The sequence below is a fragment of the Abramis brama genome, assembly GCF_963993115.1.
Source record: "Abramis brama genome assembly, chromosome: 21".
Lineage (NCBI taxonomy): Eukaryota > Metazoa > Chordata > Actinopteri > Cypriniformes > Leuciscidae > Abramis > Abramis brama.
This window is the reverse complement of record NC_139983.1, coordinates 18,105,988-18,129,560: the sequence shown is the minus strand read 5'-3', so window position 1 is coordinate 18,129,560 and position 23,573 is coordinate 18,105,988. Positions and strand designations below refer to the sequence as shown.

The 23,573-nt window shown below is 36.0% G+C and overlaps 1 protein-coding gene across 5 annotated transcripts; it reads right to left on the bottom strand.

Moving 5' to 3' along the window:
- Positions 1-2,760: 2,760 nt before the first annotated feature.
- On the bottom strand, positions 2,761-21,636 carry plekha1a (pleckstrin homology domain containing, family A (phosphoinositide binding specific) member 1a). 5 transcript variants are annotated; one of them, XR_014604019.1, is made up of 13 exons: positions 21,517-21,636; positions 15,952-16,144; positions 15,808-15,864; positions 15,676-15,721; positions 13,482-13,579; positions 11,647-11,769; positions 10,268-10,411; positions 9,674-9,742; positions 9,024-9,088; positions 7,758-7,821; positions 7,424-7,513; positions 4,312-4,380; positions 2,761-4,120 (listed from the first exon to the last, which is right to left on the bottom strand). XR_014604019.1 is itself a non-coding variant. In XM_084097526.1 (13 exons), exons 2-13 carry the CDS (start codon positions 16,090-16,092, stop codon positions 3,916-3,918), a joined length of 1,173 nt encoding a protein of 390 aa, XP_083953652.1. In that variant the 5' UTR covers positions 16,093-16,144; positions 21,517-21,636; the 3' UTR covers positions 2,761-3,915. The 5 variants fall into 5 exon arrangements, 4 of the variants coding, with proteins under 4 accessions (XP_083953652.1, XP_083953653.1, XP_083953650.1 ...); XM_084097526.1 differs by lacking the exon at positions 4,312-4,380 and adding an exon at positions 6,396-6,466; XM_084097527.1 differs by lacking the exon at positions 4,312-4,380 and adding an exon at positions 6,396-6,466 and having other exon boundaries at positions 10,268-10,408.
- Between the last annotated feature and the right edge of the window lie 1,937 nt (positions 21,637-23,573).

Below are 23,573 nucleotides of genomic sequence, written 5' to 3'. Positions count from 1 at the left end.
TATGATGCAATAACATGCACTCAGGAGGCCGGGGAATGCTGTAACAGTTTCAGTAGGCTACCTGTAAGTTACTATTATAGAACAGTGATATTAATATTAGCTAGAATCAGAGGTGGGCAGTAACAAAGTACATTTACTTGAGTACTGTACTTAAGTACACTTTTTGTAGCCTATTATTTTTTCTGGAAACTTTTTACTTTAACATCACTACATTTGAAAGACAAATATTGTACTACAATAATGTGTACTTCTTTTGTTGGGGTGGTAGAAGTGTTTAAAAAAAAGAAGAAAAAAAAGGGAGATGATTATGGCTGTTGTTCAGTTGTTAAATTTCTATAGGTTTTATAACATTCTAAAAGCTCTTAATTCCACAGATACTAACTGGTAGGTGTATTCTATGTTGCTTCAGAGGCATAATGTACTGTAAGTAGGTTACATACAACAATGCAACAATAATAAAACAATGCATTGACATTTACTTTTTACTTTTGATAGTTAAGTACTTTTAAAAGAGTGTGGAGTAGCTAAAAGAAAGCAGCAAAAATGTAATGTTTAATGGAGTAAGTTTTTCAACTTTGCAATCTCCCGAAACTTTAAGCATCTACACAAAATTATATTGAAAAATGTGTCAAAGGAGACAACTGATTCAACATTTAAAGTGTCACTATATTTAAATGTGTATAAAAACCCACAGGAAGACAAATACACTAATTCTTATCTACAAACCAGCACATACACACAGTAAGAATGTGTATCTGGGCCTCTTTATGTATTTCCATTGTTATGGAAAACTGTCACATTTATGAATATGATGGTAAACAGACCTGACGATCCAAATAGCAAATTAATTGAACACATAATTAAACGATGCAGCAAACAGAGTCACTTAATTGTGGCCGTGCTGAGCTTCAGCTTCCTGCCATAATTTACAGGCGCTTGAATTAAGCCTGATAAACATTTTTGTGGTAACACATGGACTGCAGCGTTCACGGATGAGAGTGAGTCCAGGAATTTTACAGGCCTATAATGTGTCTCACAGAGCTTGTTCGCACACAAACTACATGTCTGAGATGTTAGTGGTAGGTCTATATATTTATGATGCTGCATGCAAAAAAATTAATTAAAAAAATAAAAATAATTAGACTAAATACTGACTCTAAATTATTTGACTGACCAGACTGTTGGGCTGTTTTAGTGCTAGCGTCTTTATGAGGGGTGAGGCCTGAGGACTAGGGCTGGGTTGTTATTGTGGTTAAATGGAACTGAGAAACTCAAAGTGGGTGATTTTATGGTATTTTCATTAACAAAACCTTTTAAGTCTGACAGGTCTGACTAATGGTTTAGTTATCCTTTCAATTTCAATGACAAAAACAAAATGTTAGGTCAGCACTATACTAGCTTGAACTAACTAGAAGAAACTTGAAACTTGTGTGTGTGAATCTGTTGATTCACTTAACAGTGGTAGTAACTGTTATGCATGAGCCTCTAAAATAATTACAACATAAAGTGCTTAAACCATCCAGTGTTATTCTTCTATTATTTTTATACTATATTCATATTTTGAATTAGCTTTTTATTTTCCAAATTTTTATTTTACGTTTTAGTAATTTGGTGCTTTTATAATTTTTTTATCATAGCTTTTTTATACTTCTATTTAGTTTCATTTCAGTTTTAGTAATTTTACTACTTCAACTCAAACTTATTTTTCGGTCAGGCAATTGTTCTAATTTTGAAGTTTATCTAATATTTGTATTTCATTTTTTAACTAAATTATTTCAAAATATAATAGTTTTAGATAACAATAACAACACTGGAACTACCAAAAGAGCTTTTGATATTTTTGAGATGTTCCAAAAAGCTATACCTCATGCAAATGAATTTAAACAACCTGCCAGTGACAACAAACAGCATCAAATCTGTAAAAAAAAATGAATTTCACTGTCAATAACTGTAGCTTGGTTTCTGGTTTTCTGACGCAGTTTTGTTCCTGCAAAAATAATACAAAGAATTAAAGAGCATAAATGTCATAAAAAAAAAACTTTCCATAACTCAATACACCTTCTCATTTGTCAATTTACATTTACACTACAAATTCAGGCCAATGATTATGACTTAAAGTGACAGTTTACCGAAGAAAGTTTCGGAGAAGATTACAGGAGTCGGTTTGGAACGACATGTGTAAATAATGACAGAATTTTAATTTTTGGTTTTGAACAGTCCTTTTAACCGTTATTTGGACTGCTGCTCTACTTTAAAAACTCCCTTTCCCAAAGGTCTTGTGAAATTGTGACAAAATGTTCGCCAGCATTATCCCAGCTGATGTCATGATCTAATTTTGGTGACATCACATCCTTAATATGACAGTCTCAGTGAGGTCAGTGAAAATTTACATGAGACAAAACACAGAAGACATGCAAAACCACGGATGTATTTTGACAACTGGACATATTATAGAGCCAAGATGAACTGTTTTTATATATTGGGTGAATTACCTAATGTGTTTGAATAGTATTACAATTAGTGAGTCATGTGTTAAGATATTTATATCAGTTTAGCAGGTGTTTTCAGAGCCGCAATGAGCAAAACAACTATTTAGCAGTTCAACAGTAACTTTAAATGTCCAACAGAGGGCAATAAAGCGTATGCTTTCTGATGGCAACTGAAGGTCCAGCAAAAAAACAATACCAAAACATTTCACATATCCCAAATTATTTTCTAGCTTGTATGGGAAAGCCAAAATATAATATTCAATCAACAGCATAAATTCAGACTTGGTTTATTGCTTTTTCTTATAATAAATAATATAAACAAACAAGATTAAAATGGTTACAGCACAAAATGACACCAAAAAAAAAAAAAAAAACCCCAAAACTGAGGGTTAAAACTGCCGGACCTTTAAAAGAAAAAGATGCAGGCGCTTTTTTAGACATAGGGCAAAAATGAATCCGTGTAAAACAAACACACTGAATGCATTTCATAGTAGTCATTCACAAATCCCAACAGCTGAAAAAAAAGAAAAGAAAAAAGGAACAATTCAACAAACTCTCACTTATCTGGTCAGACATATACAGTAATACCCAGAATGCCAGAAAATTACAGGGATGTAGGCGGATTATACAGCAACAGTCTGCTCAATTTTACTGTATCCAAACCATTGAGTGATTAAGCTGTGGATTTGATCAGTCATTTAGTGGAGCAATAGACAAAAAACAGTATTACAGCAACAAGATTTCACCCATATGTATACATGCGGATAAAAGATGAAAATGAACTGTCAGTCAAAATAACCCCCAGCTTAGTCCACAGGATCAATTAGTCACATTAACAGCTCATAGAAAACTTTTAAAAATAGGAAACTGCACAGAAAGAAACACAAATGAAGTATGTTCTATAATGCTCAGTGTAGGGGGGATTTTTGGATATTAAAAAAGGAATCACTTCTTCTCACAAGCACTCGAACAGCCTTTCCAACTCCAGTCCGTGAGTCAGTGCGAAACTTTGCATCCTCCAACACAGTCCCAGAAACCACTTGAGTTCAGGTAACATTGAATCCATATTCCATGAGTTTCTTTCTGCACTTTTCGGTAAAAGCTCAAAGGTTAGGAGGTTAGGAGATTCTTTGGAATCATAGTAGAGTTTCTGATCTAGATGAAGCTCTTTTAAAGTTCAAAATTTGGTTGACAGGTCGGGTCGAATCAGTTTGGATCCGAACGCCCAGGTTATCTTTCCTCCAAAGATCCTTCCATCCCCTAAACTCTGCATACCCATCTTAATATTTCTGGGTCAGAGGTAAAAGTTTAATGTAAAACAGTCAGACTTCACTAACAGGAAGATCTGCACTCTCCAGATCAAGTTGGGGCAAAGGAGCATCGCACATTCCAAAGCTGCTGCGTCGCCGCCAAGGTGATTCGTGAGTCACTTGGAGAGGCGGGTCTCTTGCAGTGACAGGCGGGCATGTGGGCGGGGCAGGGGCAGCAGGCTCATGAAGTGCTCGCTGTCCCAAGCCAGACCTCGTGGGACCACGGCATTCTGGGTAGGCTGACACGGCAGGGCTGGGCGTCCAGGGGACGGCGTGACTCGTGAGCTGGCGGTAGAAACAGGAGCTGCCAACAATGTGCTCCTAAATGGGAAGAAAGACGGAGAGAAAGTTTAACGATGTTTAAAGTTCTGGTCTGAATAAAGCGTTTTTTTCAGGAAAGCGTTAAGACTGATGCAGTGTGGTAAAGATTGAGAGCAGTCTCAGCTGTGAGTAAGAACATCCGAGAAACAGGTTTTTTTTGGATGAGCTTAGCAGTAGAAGATGAGAAGTACCAGAAACCAGAGCCAGCAGAGCACCAGATCAGAAGTGTTAGTACTCAGAGAGCCCAGCTATTCCCCTCACTGGAAAACACAACATGAGAGAGAACGTGAGAAGGAGAGAGGTAGAAGCAGGCCTGGACGATACATCAAATATTCATTTTATATTTAGCTGACAATAAAAAAATAATAAAAAACCCTGAGGAAATGCTTTTCATTGGTCTGATAAGTTTCTGAAAGACAGTATCATCAAGACAAATTTTGACACATGCCATTGTCACAATTCTTGAGTATGTGAACATGGTTAAAGATGCATTAATAGCATCTCTAAATGGAATCTTCAGTAACAAAAAAACATATGAATTGCTTGTCTTATTAATTTCCATGAATCAGTTCAACTGGTTCATAAATGAATCAATTCAAAAAACATGAATCATAGATTTATCATAAAAAAAATTCAAGAATATGGTATTTTACATAAAATGTAGTAAACTTGCACTTCTGGTCAAAAGTAAGGTTTGGTGTCAGGAAGATTTTCAGTAAGGATCATGTGACGCTGAAGTAATGGCTGTTGACAATTCAGCTTTGCCATCACAGGAATATCATTGCTCTGATTTTAAATAAACAATCATTTAAAAAACAACAAAAAAAACAACAAAAGACCCTTAAACTATTTAAGAGGAAATACAAAAATAAAGATGCATATTATTACCGGTAAATCAAGTTAAAGCCTTAAAAATACTGAAGCATTATTATTAAGCTACATCGCCCAGCCCTAGGTAGAAGATGGGAGGCAAAAAGCAATATAATGAAAGAAAAGAGTGGAGAGAGAATATTGAACGACAGAATGAATGTAAGGGAGAGACGACAAATATTGTGACAGTTAGAACTGCATTCTGTGTTTAGATACAAATTTACACAAATATAAATGTATATTATGGTTAGTTTGAGAACGGCAATAAAACCGAGGAGAAGAAAAAAAAGCATCTTAATCACTGCTCCAGAATGTCCACAACATTTTACCTAACAATCATGGGAGAAAGCACAGACATGTCTAATCTAATTACAGCAGTGATTGAGAACCTGATGTCGGAGACTCGAGGGTTCACCTCACAAAACAAAAACCTTACTGCAAGTCAGTACTGGGAAATGTGGATAATGTTTAAAACACAGGCACAACAATGCAACTCTCAAACATTAAAGCATGTGTAACCTCATCATAAGAACTGACACAAACATGTTTGTATGGCTACCAAGTCTTAACCCCCTAACAGTCTGTTAAAGGGGTGTCAGAAAGTGAGGACCGGCCAAAAGGTCCTCACTCCAATGGTCTAAAACTCAAACTGGTCCTCACAAAGACGACTATCCAAGTACGCACACGGTTTGAAAATGTGTAAATAAAGCAGTTAACATGCTGGAAAAATAACATTGCTTTATTACATAATCAAAATCTTTTATTTTTATACAATCAATCTCCAAAGGGTAAGATAAAGTTCTATTCTAAACTTCTATATCAATAAATATCCTTTTTCAAGACAAGCAAAATGGGCTGACTATGGGCAATGTTTTGAGTTTATTTTAAATCAGAAATGACTAGTTTGCGTCATTTAGGATGGCAAAACAAAAAGACTTTGTCAAAAAAAATGTATGAACCATGCTACACACAACAATAAAGAATAATTAAATACAGATGAGCAATCGAAACGTGAAACATGCGTTTTTGGGTGTGTAGCAGGAGACTGCAGTGGGCTGGCAGAGAGGCAGAAGCATTAGAAATGGAGAAGTGCATCAATATTACCCGTTAGTTTAAATGAGGGAGCCACAGTGTTGAGAAGAAACAGATGAGAGAATTAGCGGGAAAACATCAGGTCAGCGGAAAACTGAATGCATCTCGTTAATGAACTGTTGATTACGTTTATTTTCTGCATTTGAATCTAAACTGTTAGGTGTGCATTTGTGTGTGAAGTTATTCTGGAAAAGCGAAATGGAAAAGATCAAGCTAGGTAAGTACGTTTGTGTGCGTATTTGCGTTAGCAACTCTAAAGCGAAGCGAGGAAGAGGAAACAATGGGCGGTTCAAAGGGGGCGGAGATCACATACGTGCTGCCTTGAGTGACACGTGGTGTATATCTCTGAATACAGGGGCTTGAATGCCTTCTGGCCTGACGCATCTGAAACAACAGTGCAAAGCTACATTAGAGGAAGAAAGGGAGAGAGTGATACAGGAGCCCCGAAAAGTATTTGGACACTTAATATATGAATGTCATTTCATTTACATATATATATATATATATACACAACAAAATATCAAACCAAACAGCTTCAGTAAAAAAAAAAAATCCACTAACATACATCGTCTTACAATATATTGTTTTATTATTTTAAAGTCGGCATGAAAAATACATATAATTGATCTTATTGTAAATCATTAATTCATGTATATGTTAATCAAACTGTCATAACTCCATCTTTCAGTGAAATGGTGATGTGTATAGACTTCTTCAATCATTCAGTCCGCTTAAACCAGCTTCTATCTTACAATCGACTGCAAACTCGAATTCAGATCATTCACATCTAATCAACAACCAACTAAGCCCCTGCTCTATTTTGTTCTTCGATAATCTGTTTTACTCAGATGTACTGTACGTCTCAATGCCAAAGAAAAGGTCTGTCACTACTTCCCTTAAATCTAGACTTCTTCCATCTTAAATAAATGCTACTTAACTTGATATTTGTCGTCAAATGCAATGACGTCCATACATTAAGTGCAACTAAAGTGTCCAAATACTTTTTGGGGTCACTAGGTTCATTGGGAGTGGGAGAAAGAGTATGAAACGAACAGACTGCTGCCCACATTTACATGAGTGCACTCTTGATTCCAGAGTGCTTTAACGCTTCTGAACTATTACCAATCTTAAACCCAAACCACTGCAGTCATATTATTGTTCACTCCTCTTTTTGTTTGTTTGTGTACATGTGAGAGAGAGAGAAAGAAAGGCACATGATTGGATATATGTGAGCAGATAAACACCCGAGGTGTTTCCTGAGGCTGAGAATTCATGCTCCACTGTTTTGCTCAGAGGAGTGACTACCTGCTTTTGAATGCATGTGTGCGTGTGCGTACATACAGAAGCTGCGGACCGGCCTGGGCCCCTCTGAGCCACAATGGCTCCTGAAATAGCCTTGATCCAGCTGTGCATCTCCTCTGGACTATCAGCCTGGAACAGAATGGTTGAAAGAAATGGAAAGTTTTTACATATGGAAAGTTTTGAAACAAAGAGATAAGATGCTACAAAGGTAATAAATGCACACGAACTGAGCCTAATGACGTCTGAGATACAGTGTAGCCTAAGAACTCACATATAATACACTAATATTTTCAAGCACTATTTTCAATAGTTCGATTTTTGGAATGTGGGGCCATGTTAGAAGTGCATGTTGATGCATGTCAGGACCTCTCACCTGGATATAGAATGTTCTGGAGGTTGTAACGACTTCAAAGAGGTTGTCTCGCATCATTATTTCACTGAAAGTGAAACCGGGAAGAGAATAACTCGTATAGTTAGTTCAATAACTATAAATGCACCACTGCAAATCTAAATATACATAACCGTTCAAAAGTTTGGGGTCAATATGATTTTTTTTTTTTTAAACAAAATAATAATTGTATTCAAAAGGGAGAAAGGTAACAGAAAAGACATTTATAATTTTACACAAATTTCTATTTCCAATAATAATAATACGTTACATTTATATAGTGCTTTTCTCTGCACTCAAAGCGCAATGGAAGGGGGAATCTCCTCAACCACCACCAGTGTGCAGCATCCACCTGGATGATGCGACGGCAGCCATATTGCGCCAGAACGCCCACCACACACCAGCTTACTGGTGGAGAGGAGACAGAGTGATGAAGCCAATCAGTATATGGGGATGATTAGGAGGCCATGATGGACAGAGGCCAAGGGGCAAATTTGGGGAATTTCTGGGATTTTTAATGATCACAGAGAGTCAGGACCTCGGTTTAACATCTCATCCGAAGGACGGTCCTCTTTGACAGTATAGTGTCCCCGTCACTATACTGGGGCGTTAGGACACACACAGACCACAGGGTGAGCACCCCCTGCTGGCCTCACTAACCAGCAGCAACCTCTTCCAGCAGTTTTCCCAGGAGGTCTCCCATCCAGGTACTAACCAGGCTCAACCCTGCTTAGCATCAGTGGGCAACCAGTCTTGGGCTACAGGGTGATATGGCTGCTGGCTATAAATGCTGTTCCTTTAAATTTTTCATTAATAACAGAATCCTGAGAAAAATGCATCACAGTTTCCATCAAAAAAATTAAGTAACAAAAGTTTCAACATTGATGCTACCAAGAAATGTGGGGTCATGTGACACTGAAGACTGGAGTAATGATGCTGAAAATTCAGCTTTGCGATCACATGAATAAATTACATTTTAAAATATATATAAAAAATAAAACAGTTATTATGAATTGTAATTGTAATTCACAGTATCACTGTTTTAACTATTTTTGAACAAATAAACCAGCCTTGGTGAGCATAAGAAATTTCGTTTGAAAACTTACCAACCCCAAACTTTTGAACGCTATTGTGAATGCACAATGTAATCATTTCTTATTGAAAAAAAAATATATAGAATGATTCTTATTTATAGGAATTTTCATTCACGAATTCAAAGCATTTGATTGGTAGACATTCTGTTTGTTGTACCCGTGTTTGCACTCCTGCACCTTATGGACCTCCTTCAGAAGAATAATCTTCAAAGGCTCCTTCTCCTGAAAGTGAAGTGAAAGGAGAGAGAGAGATTAGTTGGTAGTCTCACAGAGCCAGATCTTTTGGTATGGAGTGCGGTCCACTTTGGATCTTATTCAGGCCTGGACTGGACAGGAATCTTAAATGCTTTTTAAGACCAGTGATTTGCATAATGTTTCACTCTCTAACAAGCAGACACACATGTACATATGCAACAGAATCACACACAACTGGCAGCCGCCTGGAATTTCACAGGTATAGTGCCGTTCATGTTGAGACAGACCGCTGGTATTTGCTTTATCTTTTGTTCGGATTTAAAAAAAGAAAACCTTTAATGCAAAGAGATTAACTTTTCAATTCATATTCTTTCTTCTAAAAAATATCAGTCTAAGGTCATCTGGCATTAAAAAAGCCATATTTTCCTCCAATAAATAAATCTGCTTGTACAATCCAGACAATTCAGTGAATGCAACCATTCAACCTACATTTTCAACATGATTTATTGGGCACCTTAATCTTTGTTTCAGAATTCTCCACTGACCAGGGATGATGGTGTGCATTTAATACAAATCACTCCTGCATAAGTGGCAAATTAACATACAACATACCAGATCAGACTTGAAGTAACTCATCGAGTTCTGCTCCAGAACAAAATATCTCCGTTTCCAGTTCTTCATCTGATATAAGAGGAAAACGGTAACATGTAATTAATTATCTCCAGTAGTCACACAAAGCTTCATACATTTTTACAATTTAGATTTTAAATATAATATTTTTGTACGCACAACCAGGCAGGGTTCCTACACATTGGTTAACTTCAAATTCAAGGACCTTTCAAGGGCTTTCCAGTCCAATACCCTCAAATTTTAATGGACTTAATGTGGGGACACATTTCAAGTGAGAGCAAGGTTACATCGTGTTACCTTGTAAGATACATTGTTACAGTTTTGCCCGCGTGAACGTCATGGCAATGTACAACACAAAGTACCTCACGCAGGAAACACTTAACGTAACGCGTAAATGCACGTAACTAACCTAAACTTCTTGCACAAAATAAATTCAAACACTTTTAAGGACCTGTATCTATGTTTATTTTCAAAAACTTTCCAAGGGACTTGAAATCTTTTTTTCAGATTCACAAATCTGGGAACCCTGACCAGGGTTACAAAAGACCCACGCTAAAAACAGCCTCTCAGACTCACCAGCGCCCCTTGTTTGACGCAGTATCCTGCTTTAATAACGGTCTGATCCAGCCCTGCTCTAGTGTGCAAATATGGCGGATTGTTCTGAGCCTTCCTCAAGCCCACCTTCTCTCCTCCAACACTGTGTGCCACCTCTCCATCCTGCTAAATAAATCAGACATACATGAACATGCAGAAAAAAAAGAGCTCTGCAAATTAAAAACTAGACAATGTTTGATTTATCTGTTCTTAATACAACATTGCTTAATTGAGAAATACTGGGAGGCTATATATTCAAATAAAACATTAACTATTAGCATATCAGTTGCAGAAGCTGTATTAAAATTTTATGACACCGTTATTCCATATTTAAGGGATGCACTGAAATTTCGGGCACCGAATTTCGAGACGAAATCAGTGACCAAAACATCTAATTAGTGATTTTCCGATGGCACGTTTTGACTGTGTTCCGTGTCTATTTTGTGCACACAATGAGGATAAGCTTCAACAGTTAAACACGTCAGATGTGTGGATACTAGCTCTGGATTTACAATATTAATTTTTCAATTTTATCAGTAATGATATGATTTCTTGAATCTAAAATCGTTTAGTGTGTGGTTTTCTGTTGATGCGCAGCGTGAAGAAAACATCTGTACAGAGGTGGACAAAGTACACAACTTCCTTACTTGAGTGAAAGTACAGATACTACTGGTCAAATATTACTCCGTTACAAGTAAAAGTTGTAAAGACCGATTCTCACTTAAGTAAAAGTACAGAAGTACTCGTTTTTAAAAGTACTTAAGTATCGAAAGTAAAAAGTAAATGTCAATGCATTGTTTTATTATTGTTGCATTGTTGAATGTAATACTTACAGTACCTTATGCCTCTGAATCTATGCCTGCCCTCATATCAATATCACATTTATTTCTAGAACACAGTTCCAGTAGTGGGATTGAATATGAGATTGAATAAGTGCACTCAATAACGTCTACAATGGTTTCGGACACCCAAATGGCTGTTCCCTCAAATAGTGCCCTTGGCTTAGTTTTTTGGCTTTGATGTCAACCCGACTTTCATTTCCAACCAAAATCCAACGTCTGTCCGACGTCGGGTTCTGACGTAAATCTGACGTCGGGTTTTGACGTAAATCTGACTTTCATTTCCAAACCAAAATCATCTCCTGACTGACGTTACTACTTTCTACTCAAGGACCTTGACAGAAACGTAGTGGAGTAAAAAGTACGATATTTGTCTTTCAAATGTAGTGAAGTTAAAGAAAAAAGTTTCCAGAAAAGATAATACTCAGGTAAAGTACAGAAACTCAAAAAGTGTACTTAAGTACAGTACTCAAGTAAATGTACTTTGTTACTGTCCACCTCTGCATTTGTAGCACCTAATACCTGTGTCTGTGTGACGACAGCCACTCCTGCAATGATCTCGGTCTTGTATGGGACCTGTTTCTTGTTGCCATTTGAAGCCAACCTCTGACTCTCAGAGTGAACGGTATCAGAGGACTTAGGAACCTGTGAGAGAGAAAGGGAGAGACAAAAAAAAGAGAGAGAAAGTAATGACCAGGAAAGACTGAGAGGGGGTTTTCAGAGACAAAATTGGGGCAGCAGCAAAACATTGAAAATGCAACGTAATGAAAAGACAGAGGGGGAAAAAAAAGTGAATGAGGCACAGATGAATTAATCATCGATTGTGAGACTCACAGGATAACTCAACAACGGCTTATTGTGTAGCCCTTCAAATCCATCAGCCCACGCTCCAAGAGTGTCTGGCCTATAGACAGAGCACTTCCTGCCATTGCATGTGGAAGTGTGATATATTAGTGATACAGGGAGAGTGAAAAAGAGTAGAAGAGAGACAGAGACATTCTAGGGTACGTGTGTGTGTTTGTACGTGTGCATGTAATGTGATGTGTGTGAAGGCCTTCTGAATCGCCGATGACTCAGAGGTGAAGGTCGTTCAAACAATACAACTTCCCATTAGTCAGCCAAGTGACTCGCACAAGGAAAAAGCCATCAGGAAGAGGAACACACGGCTTAAACAGGACAGGGTTTTTTTGAGAAACTTTCAACTTCCCGTGCGTATGTTTGTATGTGCTTGACTGCACATGTACTCAGAGAGGGGACGAAGACTGCAACTCCAATAAGGAAACTTGCTTTTTTTTTGTGCGGGTGTATTTGCTTATGGTAATTTGCTTGTAAACTGCTTGTACTTTGTAATTTGGGTTACTTTCAATAGTTAAACTCGCAGAGAACACTAAGAATAATTTATCTTCCAGTGAACTAATCTGTAGTGTTGACAGAACCACTGACACTGACTGAATGAACTCATTGAATGCTTTCATTGTTTCTTTAACTGTTCCTGTATGCAGTAGTCTGGGATATCAGATTAGCATGTGAGCTTGTTTAATAGCTAGATAACTAATGCAAACAATCCAGGATCCTAAAAAATAGGATGTCTTGGTGAGCAATGAGAAACTTCTTTTAAAAACATTTAAAAAAAAAAAAATCTTGCCAACCTTAAACGTTTTCACCCCAAAATCAACAGGAGAAAATTACATTTTGCATAAAGAAAAATAAAGCCTAATATTGTACTTAAAATGTAGTATCAATAAATATTCAAACATCATGGTCGGATTTTTTGTACTGTTTATTTATTCTGATATAATTAAATGTACTGTTATATTACAGTACATTTATACTGCAATACCGAAAAAAATATGTTATTAAATTCATTAGAATTAGGGCAAATTATATATCAAAAATCATAATTTGATTATTCCTTTTGATACTGTAATCATGATGATTAACAATTCAGATAAATATATTTATAAATATATTATAATTATACATTTATTTTGTTTTACCTAAAACAAGCTGTGACTGGTTACAATATACTATACTTATATATTGTGTCGCACTAATGAGAAACACCTTTGAGAAAGATGGGAATTACACACACACACACACACACACACACACCACAACAACACACACACACACACACACACAAACAAACACACACAAACACACACAAACACACACAAACACACACAAACACACACAAACACACACAAACACACACAAAAAAAACCCTGAAAAGTAAAACATCCAGATCCATGAAATTTGGGGGAGTTACAATGGTAAAATTGTGTATGGGGGTTCAATGGATATAGATGCCTGCATACAGCACATTCACACTTGCATTTTTGCATGCGTGTACTCACTGTGATTTTGGTTGCATTGTTGAGCGCGTTGACCCATTCCACAAGATCCTGCTGATCATTAGCCTGCAGAAAGTATTTCCTCATTCCTGCATTGATGACTGCACACAGACAGAGAGAACGAGCTTAACCCAATTTCCCATAATTCAATGGCAATTTTGCTGAGTAATTCTGAGAACTATCAGTGTATCAGAAGGAACGTGTCAGTGCATTTTAAAAAAGCCCATTAATCCCAAAAGCACACAGATAGCCTTGATTTGAGCCTAGTAAACTTTATGGATTACCATACTCAGCTAATGAAGTCAATAAGGCAGTGCAAAATCAATTTCAGACTAAAAAGCTACAGCAAAATGGAGCTTGACTCAATTTTTCCCGCAATGTCGGTTAATTCAGTGGCTGTTATCTGGAATGAAAAGATGAATGCTAGAAATCATTGCATCACAATAAACTCCATTGTGCATGTGCAATGTTCATTATGTGCAGCTGTACTGAAATGGTCTGCCTTCCACCAATAGTTCTCACTCATGCAAGTTGCAAAGTTGCATTGTATCCTTGTATGGTTAAAACAGGGGTTTCCAAGAGGTCTGGGTCCTGGAGGGCCACTGTCCTACAGAGTTTAGCTCAAACTTGCCTCAACACACCTGCCTGGAACTTTCTAGTATGCCTAGTAGTGTTTAATTGGGATAGGAGCTAAACTCTGCAGGACAGTGGCCCTCCAAGAACCGGACTGAACACCTCGGGGTTAACATTTTTAATATTTAAAATATTTCTGGGTGTATATGTAATTTTTTCCTATCAATGAGAATTTGAAAATTATTACTTTGTGTGTGTGTGTTTTGCGACTCAAAACAAAATATAAGTCATTGTTCACTAATAACCTTTACCTCCAGTTGTTAAATGTTTCCAATGGATAGCTAAGTTGAACCTGAAAATCAGATCAGACTGGTTTTGTGTTCAGGATGTTGTCTGACCCAAAATAAATTATGTTCACTGATGAGGCATTTTTGTCATTTTGGAGCTTGACAGCCCCAGAGTGGCAAGTTTTTACTTTTTGTTTTCTTTATCTAATTTTTCATGCCATTGAAGAAATATAGTTATATGGGTTTTAACAAGAGGGTAAATAAATAACTCCTAAATAGTAAATAATGTGTGAACTATTCCTTTAACCTATATCTGGATAAAAGCATGAAAAGCAATGAAAAAGTTTGCCAAGAAGCACTGGTTGTTATTTTTGAAGAAAAAAAAAAAAACGATGAACAGGAATTCAAAAACACTTCAAAATGAAGTTCAGATTTCTACAGAAGCATCCTGCAAAAAGCACGCACACCAACTCACTAACACTCATCTATCAAGTGACCAGACCACCGTTTCCTGTTTCCACTCATGTTGTGCAGAAGGTTACCATGTGCAGTGCAGTGCAGTAACTGTACATGCAAAGCAACACAGAAGTGTGTGTGTGTATAAGCTGTAAGAACGAGTCAAAATAAGCTCAAAATGTTCTTGAAAAAGAAGTATTGAAAATACTTTTTTGCTTTTCACTGCATCAACATACTATTACTGTACAATCCATTCACAGAGTACAAAAGCAGTGCTTAAAGCAAAAACATGACCTAAAACCAAACTTATAAGCTTTCTATATAGCGCCCAGTCAGGATTCAAACCACAAACCTTTTAGTCAACAATTGAAGCTTGAGCTATTCCTTTAAAGGGATAGTTTACTCAAATGAAAATTCTGTCATAATTTACTCCTTTTCTTAAAAATATCTTTGTGTTCAGCAGAAGAAAGAAATTCATACAGGTTTGGAGCAACTTGGGAGTGAGTAAATGATGACAGAATTTTCATCTTTGGGTGAACTATCCCTTTAAGTACTGTTTACACTACGTGATATGTACAAAATAACATGAAGTGAGTGTTATAAAATAGTAAAATTTTCATTATCTTCCTTCTCAGAAAGCTTTTCACAAATTCTAAGCAATTTGAAAACAAATAAATAAAAATATTACAAAAAAAACCATTTAGTTATGTATAGACAAAAAATAAATAAAACAAACAATATCAGGCTTACACCGAGACAAAAAGGACAGAAAAATGAGCTAAACCTCATCATGCCATTCCAAAAGATGGCAATTTATACTCTGACAACTTTGTATCAAAATGATTGTGAACTGATAGTGTGTTGATGTGAAAAGGTCTTACCAAAGCAGTACTCAGCCTTTGGCCTCTGTTTGGTGGCATCACTGACCTAAAACAAGAGTGGTGGCTTTGTATTAACTTCTCAAAAGGCAATGATGCAGAAATAGCAGAACATGTGAAAAGGTGGGAGCTTACCTTGGATATGTAGGTGAGACTGAGGGAACCCACATGTTTGGCACCTACAGGCAGGTTCTATGAGACCAAGAAACAATATCACACTCAGATAGCTAATCAGAACTACATTACACAGAAAGCATTTGCACTTTAGTTAGATGCTACCTGAGGGTTGTCCATGTACCAGACCAGATTCCCCTGTTGCGTGTCCAGGATGAAATACCGTCGCAGGAACTTGCCACTGTTCTCCACATCTTCGATATCCAGGAAACCGCATATGCGGTTCTGCCGGTCCACGTAAGGCATGTCCCCCTCTCTTCACACTACTCATTCCCCTTCTCTCTGATATCAGAAACTTCTATGGACAGAGACAGAGATAGAAAGGGAGGAGCATGGGATAGGATACAAAGATTTAAGAGAGAGAGAGAGAGAGAGAGAGAGAGAGAGAGGGGTTAGTCAGACTAACAGTAAATGAGCTGATGCTGTTTTGTGGTTGTAAAAATCCCCCCCCCATCCTTGATGACCCCTCACGCTTTCTTTTCTTGTGCTCTTTCAGCTGAAAACTATTTTTCTTTCTCTGATGTCTCAGTTTTCAGCACAGGATCTGAATCACCGCGCTGCCCTGCATTAGTAACTGACAAGACTTTCTTTTTTTTTTTTTTTTACTTTGCAACTACGTCAACTAACTCTCATTAATTTGCAACTAAATGTCAACTAAGGCCTGGGACACAAGACGATTTTCAAATCTTAATCGATTTTAAAACTGGGAGACCACAGACTAAAGGGCAGTTTCAACTGATTTTTAGCATTATAATCCTCCGAATGCACACACTAGAAGATTCGTCCGGACCGCGAGACCACACACCTGTCGATTGTAGTAACATTTACATACAGAGTGAGACGAAATCTCACGGAGACTCGCGAGATCAAATGGGACTTGAGAAGAAAAACAAATGGAGGACAATCGACATTGTCAGTTGGTTCTGCTGGCATGAGTTTTGTTTTAGAGGTATAAAAACAAAGGAGAAAAAAAGAATATGGATGATCTTTCTCAATACTCCACTTTCGTGGCATGTTTGTGGCTAGTGAAGCTTGCTAGCTAAGCTCTCATTGGCTATTGCGGGTATCCCGACAGAGGCAGCACAATCAAGATTTGGGATCGTGCGGGCTCTGACGCGATCGGGAGCAGAAAAATAATTGTAATGACACCACACAATTGAGGATTTTTTGGGACAAAAAGTCAGTTGCAAAAAAGCCTCGAATCGGGCCACACCCCCCAGTTCGTTGGGGGTTGCAAATCGGCCCCAAAATCGGGCTTAAAATCTTCAAGTGTGTGGCCAGCCTAACTCTTAGAACATTAGAAGATTGTTAGGTTAGGGTAAGGGTTAGTAGAGTAAGTTGACATGTGGCAAAGGTACTTATAGTAAATAGAATGTCTGTTGGGGCATCAAAATAAAATGCTACCAGATATTAAGCAGACAGTCTACTAATACTCTAATGACTGGTAGCTGGCATGTAGTTGCAAAGTTACTTATATTTATTAGAATATCTAAAGTGGACTACCGAAGTGTTACCATTTTTTATTAGGAGGAAGAACAAAGAAAGAAAAAAAGAAAAAAAGAAAAAAAAAAACTATCTATGGTAAATGACCTAAACAATTAAAAAACAAAATCTAAGAAGTACATTCAATAAAAAATGTAATTGTTATTATAATTATATATTTAAAACACTAAGTTTTGTCCTCAGTTAATTATTCAACTTCACTTTACACGTTCTGGGTCAGTATGACATTTTATTCAGCAGGGATGCATTAAACTGATAAAAAAAAAAACATTTATATTCTAACAAAAAATGTTAGATTTCAGTCAAAAACTTTGTTCATCAAAGAATCCTGAGAAACAATGTATCATGTTTTTTCACAAAAATATTATTTTTTTATATATAATTTTTATTTTTTTAAATATTCAATTGATTTCAACATTGATGATAATAAGAAATGTTTCTTGAGCATAGGGATGCACGATATATCGGCCGATATATGTTAATTTTTAATGTTATCGTTATCGGCCATATAAGAAAATTTGGTCGATATATAACAGCCGATAAATAATGATTATTTCCTTCAGCTGAGACACTTCAGATGCACGTTGTTTGCCATGATGGTTTTGAATTGCTTGAAATATGATTGGAAAAAGGAAAATACAGTTAAGTGCAAACAAGTCTGTCATATAAGCTACATAAAATTATAATGAGACATAATAAATAATTGTGTACTTAGGACATGGCTTTTAATGGCGAGACTTGTTTTTGTAATCAGGCTCTCAAAACTTTCGGTTTTCAAATATAAAGAATTATCGGTATCGGCCAAAATGTTCATATCGGTGCATCCCTACTTGAGCACCAAATCATCATTAGAATAATTTCTGAAGGACTATGTGACACTGAAGACTGGAGTAATGATGCTGACAATTCAGATTTGCCATCACAGGAAAAGAACTTACATTTTAAAATATATTAAAATATAATTTTTTTTTTATAATAATATTTCACAATATTACTGTGTTTGATCAAATAAATGCAGCCTTAGTGAACATAAGAGACTTTTGACTGGTAGTGTAGATAACTACTATATATAGGTTTTTGAATTTTTTTTTGAAGCATGCACTCTCAAGCAGTATTATATAACATTCAGAAATATTCTGAGGCAACACGTGAATATGGGACATAATGTGCCGGAGTGGCAAAACCAAGAATAAATCCACAATTCTCCTCTTCTACTCCGAGGACAGGGGCATTAACGGCATGATTGTAAATCATAAACAGACAAAGGCTGTGAAGGAAGACAAGGCCTGCTGTGTCATCGGCCAGCAGAGGCAACAATGACCATGAGTCACTTGACCAATTAGCATGAAGCGCTGTTCAGCCCCGCCCTGAGTTCCAGAGCACAGAATCAGCCTTCTGTTCTGCAATGCTCATAGGTTCTAGAGGAGCCCTGTTCTTCTAAGTCTTAGAGTATGCAGGACTGTACTGTCATAAAGCAAAACATGACCTATACAGCATTTAGGTTTGAACAAAAGCACACAGATATCACATTCTGAGCTTCTAAATGCTGCTCATCAGAGTCTACAAACGCAGCTTCCGATCCCTCATTCTTGCTCTCTTCCTCCTGATTTTAGATTGGGCAGATAATCTTCAAGACAGGTCTGGTCACGTTCTAGACAGGATTCATTTTGTTCTAGACTAGGCCAACCGCATTAAAACAAACACACACAAACACACACACACACACACGGCACAACTCCTTATCTCTGGATCTTAAGATGTGTCTATAACAAGGTTAGAACTACATTTTGATCTTAATTTTTTTATGAAATTTAACACAAGCAGACACACACACACAGGAAGAAACTTACTACACTAAGTTTAGGTTGGTTTGCATGCATATCCTTCTTTGAATCTCTGATTAGAAAACAAATCTGCTGTTTCACTGACAAAGACGAACGTCGTAGATAAGGTAGACAAAACAACACTTTAACCCGGACTGTGTTTGGGTGCAATTCAGTCTCGTATTATAGCGATTCAGGCAAAAAAGACAAGCACACACACCTAATATTTGTTGTGAAGCAGATAAAGTTGCCAGAGAGGTTGTACCAAGTTCTTGCCCTCGAGCTAGTTTCAGCAAATGCAGACGTGTACATAAACACACACACACACACACACACACACACACACACACACACACACACACACACACACACACACACACACACACACACACACAAACACACACAAACACACACAAACACTAAGGTTATTATAGTTTTACATTTTCAAATTGGATTATTTTAAAGAGATAGTTCATGCAAAAATTAAAATTGTTATCAGTGACTCAACCTCGTGTAGTTAACCTAAAGACTTTTGTTTACATTTGAAACACAACAAATTAAGATATTTTAATGAAACCTGAAAGACTTCTGTGCCTCATATAAAGTCCATTCCACCAAAACTTTGAGACTTCAAAAAGAACATAAAGAGATGACTTGGATTAAATCGCTCAAATGACTTTGTACTTTTTGAAGTGTCAATGTTTTGGTGGAATGGACGTTCAGTGGATGGACAGAAATCTCTAAGGTTTTATTAAATATTTCTTCATTTGTGTTTCGAAGATGAACGGGACATCTTATGGGTTTGGAATGACATGAGGGTGAGTAATTGATGACAGAATTTTAATTTATGTGTGAAATATCCGTTTAATCCTGTTTTACAACTGACTTTACATTTCAGTTTCATTTTGGTTAGTTTCAATTAGTTTAGATTTCTTGGTATGGATACATTTAATTTTCATTTTTATACTTTAAGTTTTGGTTATAGCTGTACCAATTAAGAATCAGGAACGAACACGGTAGCTAAAATCATTTTTCTTCCTTTTGTTCAATTTTAGTTTTCTAGTTACTTTCATTCATACTCTTATTTCACTTTACGAATATACATTTTTAAATTATAGTATACCATAATAAGCATAAACATACCAACATGTATGTAGACTGTGCATACAAGTCTCTCAAGATAAATAATCTCTCGTTCTTTCCCTGATTTATCTGGTTAACTAACCAAACATTAATATAATGGAAACAAATGAAGTGAAGACTAGAGTAACGTGGTAAAAATACACTGAAATCAAATAATGCTTCTCACATTATGCAGTATGAATGTAAAATTAATGCATCTAACAAATAAATCTGCAAGTCATGTCTAATAATCTCTATCTATAAAACAGTATGATCATGGAAAGTAATGTTGTTGGATGTCTTCACTCTTCACCATACTGTCTGTAAACCAAAGTCAATTTAATGTTTGCTGACCGATCCACTCATCATGTCTGTTTATAAACACACCAACAAAAAGTGATGTCCTCAAACACAACGACCTGCTGTTACGCAACATTTCAACACATTTTAGGTCAGGTGTCCATTGGTTGGCCTGCGGTAAGGGCAAGTCAAAAACAGAATGCTTAGAATAACACAAAACCATAACTCGGTACAACATCAAAGATGTTGCCACAGTGGTTGAGGTCTCATTTACCATATTTCCAGTTGTTTGTGATTACTGGACAAGGATTTTAGTAAAATATTCAACAGAAACTGTAGTCACAAACAGCAATGAAATGTCTGACATACATTATCCTATAATTTATTCAAATATATTACATAATATATGTATACAATACAAGCAAAACAAAAATATCTTCATTTTTTTAAATACTTACATAAACTGCCATCTTTAAATGTTAAAATGAATGTAAACATACAGTTTAAATGAGATAAATCACAAAAGGCACAATCAGACATATAAGACAGAACTACAACTGAAAATCAACCCATCAACACACAACGTTACGAGACCAAATGTATCCTTGGTTGAAGAGATTAACGTTTATGATCTGATATTATTATTGTGGCGATGGAAGCGTACACACAGTTATGAAGTCTATACGATGCTCTTGGTATATTATCTTTATTTAGATAAACATTGTAATTGTATTACAAGGGTAACATCCACGTCTGTCAGTTAGCAACAGCGCGGAAAAGCCCAACCTCGCCCTGTCTCCATTTAATCCTGCCATTAATCAACAGCAGGATCCGTGTTTACATTTTAACATAACCCCATATCCATAAACACACTCATATAGAGACAGATGTGCTAAAAAGGCTGATTTCTCAAACTACTCACTCGGTTTATTATCGCTGAAGTGATTCGGTTCAGCCCATCTCCAGCTCGTGTCCCCGTTCACAAACTTCACGAGTGTTTTTCCTGCAGGAGCGGAAGTGGCTGTATACGTCACTGCGTCAGGTTAAACCAACGTGTCTATGGTCTGCTCTCTCTCTCTCTCTCTCTCTCTCTCTCTCATTTTCATTCTTTCATATAGGAACTTTTTAAATAGTAATTTTTTATTTTTTTTTGTAACAAACATACAAACATCACAATTCGTAAACAAATAGTACACAATAAAAAAATATATATATATATATATATATACAAATACAAAACAGAGCCATCAAATACAAATTAATATTAAATAATAATAAAAAAAATAAAAATAAAAATAAAATAAAAAAATATTACATAAAATATAAAAATAAAACAGACTTACAAACTTTATTATTTGTAAAAATAAAAGTATTTTCATATTTTCAATTGAAAAGTTTGGAATATATATCAGTTGCTGACATAGCTTTCTTATTTTTTACCAATTTAAGAGACTCAAAATATATTTCATTTTCAGTTTGGAAAAATTTAAAGCATGGTCTTGATTTAGAAAATTTAGCTTTATGAATATGAAACTTACCTAATAAAATAAAAATATTTACAATATTTTTTTAAATAGTAATCTTTATATTTTTGTCATGTTGCTGACGTATTTTCATCAGTACAAAATGATCTTACGAAAAATCCCCATGGTAACCATAGTTTTCGTCAAAATAGCGGAGTTACTCTCAAATAAAACTGGACATTTTTAAAGGGAACTTAGCATTAATAAAATATTAGCCCCCACGGTAATCACAAATAAATAAAATAAATGACTGATAATATTTATTTGTTTGTTTGTTTGTTTGCTTGAGCTACTAATTGGCTACTTTATTATTTTAATGGCTTCTCAATGTTTATTAATTCCCTCAGCCTGACAAATATGGAAAGTAGTGAAAAACAATGAAAAAACACTGTTTATTTCTTTTGATGTTTAATTCTGGCTTTAAATGTCCTCCACATTGAAATTATAGACAGCTAAATCTAGTTATGTGAGTGCTGCTATTGATTTTTGAAACATGGGACAAAACAGGCTGCAAACCTGAAAAAAAAGGTTAAGTAACAAATTATTTTGGATACATTTTTAAACATGTTTACAGGTGCATTCAATGCAATAGGCATTTTTTATGGTGTTGCAAGCTAACAGGGCCTACTTAAAATTAAGGGGAAAAAACTGTGATTACACAGATCTACAGGTAAACCATAATTCGCTGGAGACAGATTATGAACAGTATAAGCGTTCTTTTGTACTAGCTATTTGAATTTAGAGAATTTTTCATTTTTCATTTACAACTGAAAACTGTGTTTTCCAACTGTATAATATGAGTAATTAATCAAAACATTTGTAATCTGTTTTGACACTCTTGCACTCTGACATCTGTGTCTTAGATCTAGGAACATAAATAGAAAATTAGATCTGTTCTGGGCACACAGGGAAGTGCAGCTGTGTCCTTTTAGCCACATCATCTATGCAAATTTGCAAAAGATTTGACGTGTCAATTAGGAACAGGAGCCTATTTTACAACATAGTCAGCTGTGTCTTTTCCACGCTTTTACATTTATGTTCTTGTCAAATGTTGCAATCTGAAGCAACTGCGTGATACTATCATGTCATTATATTGCCCATTGCCATTTTTTCAGTGATGGACCAAAATCTCTGAGGAATGTTTCCAGCACCTTTTGAATATGATATGAAGAATTAAGGCAGCAAAAGGGGGTCCAACCCAGTACTATCAAGGTATACCTAATAAGGTGCCAGTGAGTGCATAAAAAAACGTGGACTTCTATTGAAGATGCTATATATACAATTATGTTATATTTACTATAATTATGACATTCAAAAATCATGTAGTGCCCCTGCTGTATGAAAAAAAAAAAGATTTAATTTGATTATAAGACCAAATTATGTTATAATTCAGTAAGTGGCCATGCTTAGTGAGCAAAATATGATACTAAATTTTCAAGAACTTCTAGGCTCATGA